The following is a 4,004-nucleotide window of genomic DNA, read 5'->3' as shown; positions in this document are numbered from 1 at the left end:
AAAAAAAAAAAAAAAAAAAAAAAAAAAAAAAAAAAAAAAAAAAAAAACTTCAAAATAAATTCCCAAAAGCAGCTCATCACTTCCCAATAAGACAAGACTTTGACAATTCAAAACCAAAATCTACAATCAAATTAGACATTTATTAGTCATGCCACCGACCATAAAGAGCAATGCATTTGTCAAGTTATTAAGACATAAAAATATAGTTCGCATTATCTCCTATCTTGCTGGATCAATTACTTTAACCAGGCATGCCACAAGCCAAAGTAGTTTACCAGTTAAGGAAGAAAGATAAACCTGGTTGGGTCCATCTTAGCAGTAAAGGATTTGAGCGAGAAGAGCAAACCAAACATAAGTTTGTGGTCTTGCTGGGGATTCAATGTCCGGAGAGGGCGATTCCACTCCCTGTAGAACAAGCAAACTCCATTCCTATTGAAAATATACATCATATTCACATTGTTTCCAGTTGCTGTCGGGACCGTAGGCGAAGGGCTAATCTCTGAGCCACCAAAGAACTGCATGGTTTCTGGGGTAAACTAAACTTAATCAAATCAATTATCATGCATAAATGGTATACGAATCTAAGATTTCCGACAAAGCCCCAACATTTTCACTAACTCTACAATCAATTGCCTAGCAAAACAACTAAGAATCCAGAGATTCCCCAAGCTTTACTTATCTAACTCATATTCTCCGGTAGGATCATGAGGGAGCTGATAAGAGAAACCATAAATACATAGAATGATCTAGTCTAGTTAAGGGTAAGAGAAAATAAATTGGACAAAATGTAAGTCATATAGGTTAAAAAGAAAATAGCGAATCGTCAATGTGTGATATCTAAGTCGATCCAAATCAGGTCAGTTCAGCAAGAATCTATATGAGTCAACCAAAAAAAACACAGATTCATTTCCCTTTGGCCTCTCCACAGAACCACTCTTTATAGTTAGAAACAAATCTAATGTAAAATTGGGAGTAAATATTGCTGATCGATCGTAGAAGAAACTGAGGAAGGAAAATGAAGAGAAAATCTGTAATGAGCTGAACGGTGACCGATTCAAGAAGAAGAATCAAAACCAAAAAAAACTGAAGATGAGAAAGATACCTCAGAGAGGAAAGACGGCGATAAAAGGTAGCGATCGATCCAACGACGAAGCCCTTAATTCGTCAAGCAATGACTACCGACGATAACGGCAGCAGATCGGAGGCTCGCAGCGCCGAAGACGCCTCCGACTATTACAGATTGAACGAACGTCGTTTCTGGAAAGGAGTAAGCAAATCCCTCTCTCAAAATCAGTCGCTGCACTCAAAAGAGCGCGGATTCGGGAACACAGAAATTCGGGCCAAGAAAAAGACACCTGTGAGTCGGACTTGAAACTGGATCAAATTCAATATCCAGGCTACGTGCAACCTCGGCTCAAAACACCCACAAACCCGCAGCCCAAAATGTGTCCAGCACGCGCGCCACGACTCGGCTCTAACCTACGCGCACTCCTCCTCCATAGCTGACCCGCAAACCTGACCCAATCACAATTCTAAACCGCGCGCCATTGATTTCAGCTTCGCTCGGCTCGGCGCGTTCCAACGATTTCAATTCGGCCTAGATGGCATATTTGGCTCATATTCGATGTTTTCCGAAGCATTTGAGGTTAGTATAACAACTATTTTAGTCGATTTAAGCTATCTTTGGAACTAAGAGTGTAAAAGTGATCCCGAATAATGAATTGGATCGTATATCGTACCTACCTCAATGACGTGGGTCTATATAGGTGAAATGGCTTGGTTAGATGAATTTCATTATGTATTGTTGCCTTTTTGCATGTGTCATATTAGAATTGTTATGATATTTTGTACTTTGTTATGTCATGTTTATAAGTTGTGAAATGGTGTGGCTATGCTATGTTGTTGTAATATGATATGATGTTGATAATCTATGATGCATAAACTTCCATAGATTATGTTATGCACGAAAGATTTGACAAGAATTATGTATGCATAATTTACGGACTCATATATTATAAATGAAAGGAGGTAGACTTGCAACATAAAATTTATGTTATGGTTTTAAGCTCTGGGGACATTATGTATTTTTGTGTGTCATGCATTGAGACACTTCTTCGTTATGATTAATACAAACACGTACCTTACGATATTTAGGTTCGCTATGATGTTATGCGGGGTCTTTCTCTCTATGACATTCAATAACCCATTAGTGAGTGCTAGCCCGATAAGCTAGGTCCAACGGGTACACAAGCCCACCTAGTGGGCCCATATGCGCGTGCGTGGGCCGTGTGTAGAGAAGTTCTACTCATCTAACCCTTCCCTGGCTTGAAAGTTGTCTAAGGTCATGTCATGATGTTTTTAAAATGATAAGATCTCACCATATCGCATGTGTTTGTGTTTTTCGATCTCAATAGTGGGGTTATTTACTAAGTATTTATTAAAATACTCAAGTCACGTGCTACTCTTATTTTTCAAGTAAATGTAAGACACTCATGTATGGATGACGGTGTCACGACGAAGGCCATGAAAGAGTTAGGGTAGTCAGTCCAAATATGATTGCTTGCATTTGCCTTACCTAGCCCCAATTGACCTACTTATTGAGAATTTTTAAATACTCAGTCACGTGCTACCTTTCTTTTCAAGTAAGGGTAATGCACCCTTGTACAGATGACGACTTCACATGTAAAGGTCATAAAAGTAAGGTTAGAGCAGTAGCATTTCTTATCTCTTTTAGAAGCATTTGCTTTATTTTATTTAACTTTGTAACTTACTCAGTCAAGATCCTACAAATAAGTTGTTTGTAATTGTTAGAAACACACAACTCGTTATAAATAAGTGCATAAAAGTACAATATTAGGTCTACAGTAGAGTGACTTATATTTATATTTAATGAAAATTGATTAATTAAATATTTGAATTAATTAATTTTATATCAGTAATAATACTACAATGATTAATTTAATTAAAAAATATTTCAAATATTGAAATTAACATTTAAATATTAAAAATATTAATATAAATTAGAAAGTTTATTTAAAGGAGAGTGCTCACATTAATATTTAATATATATAATTTAAATTAATATTTAATATTTAGATCAAAGAGAAAAAAAATATCATTTTTATGGATGAAATATTAAAATAAAAATATTTATTTGAATTTAAATGAAATGTAAATTAGTTAATTATATATAACAATTTTTTTCATATAATGCCTTGAACATTTATAATTTTAACCCATTAAATTACTTGAATTTTATGCTATAGTTTTCATGTGTTAGATGATTGATTATCCGCAACCTCCTCACATGGCTAACTACTAGTCTTAGGATCGTTTATTGAATTTAGTATCGACAATATTAAATAGGACATGTGACTATAATTGATTGTGTATTATCGTACCTATTGAGTTTTTCCTGTCCATTAAAAAAATATTCGTCTCGCATGTGAATAGTCGTGTGAACTACTTCAAATTTTCAATTAATTCTCAGGAACTCAACTTTTTTTAAATTATTGAAATAATGCTCTCTCGCTAGTCAGTGGATAAAAGAACTCGGTGAACAACTTTTAAAAAGGAGATTGGAGTCATTTAAAATCACGAACATGGTCTTTCCAAACTTTAGAGTTTTGAACAAAAAAGAACCTAATCAGTGACACCCACTACCCATCTCGACCTCAATTATATATCGTCCAGAGTAATTTTTAAATTTATACTCTAAAAAAGTGAACTTTCTCCTTTCCATCCGTGTTCCAATTAGCGATCAAAAAATAAATAAATAAATAAAATCCTCCACCCAATCAACTTTATAGGTCAACTTGCTTCTAAGTCGTGTTTTTTTAATTGAAAAGTCAAGTCAACGTCAAAGTCATCGAACCTTCTATTCAATTAAATTTTTAAAAAGGGCTCAAGGGGACAACAAACACATGTAAGCGCGTTGGATCCCAATTCACATTCTAATATCAATCTATAAACTTTTTTTTTTTTTTTTTTTTTTTTTTTTTTTT

The 4,004-nt window shown here is 34.6% G+C and overlaps 1 protein-coding gene across 3 annotated transcripts in view; it reads right to left on the bottom strand.

Annotated features, from left to right (window-relative positions):
- Positions 1-1,386, bottom strand: part of LOC111471566 (trafficking protein particle complex subunit 1-like) — a 4,272-nt gene extending 2,886 nt beyond the window's left edge. Inside the window, exons 1-2 of one of the 3 annotated variants that reach the window (XM_023117299.1) lie at positions 1,103-1,386; positions 298-541 (exon numbers count right to left, since the gene is read on the bottom strand). In XM_023117299.1, coding sequence (XP_022973067.1) covers positions 298-521 — 224 coding nt within the window. In that variant the 5' untranslated portion in view covers positions 522-541; positions 1,103-1,386. The remainder of the gene's footprint in view (positions 1-297; positions 542-1,102) is intronic. The other 2 variants (XM_023117300.1, XM_023117297.1) reach the window with 2 other exon arrangements.
- Positions 1,387-4,004: the final 2,618 nt, after the last annotated feature.

This window comes from Cucurbita maxima, unplaced genomic scaffold (genome assembly GCF_002738345.1).
Source record: "Cucurbita maxima cultivar Rimu unplaced genomic scaffold, Cmax_1.0 Cma_Scf00053, whole genome shotgun sequence".
Taxonomy (NCBI): Eukaryota; Viridiplantae; Streptophyta; class Magnoliopsida; order Cucurbitales; family Cucurbitaceae; genus Cucurbita; species Cucurbita maxima.
This window is presented reverse-complemented; position numbering and strand designations above follow the sequence as displayed.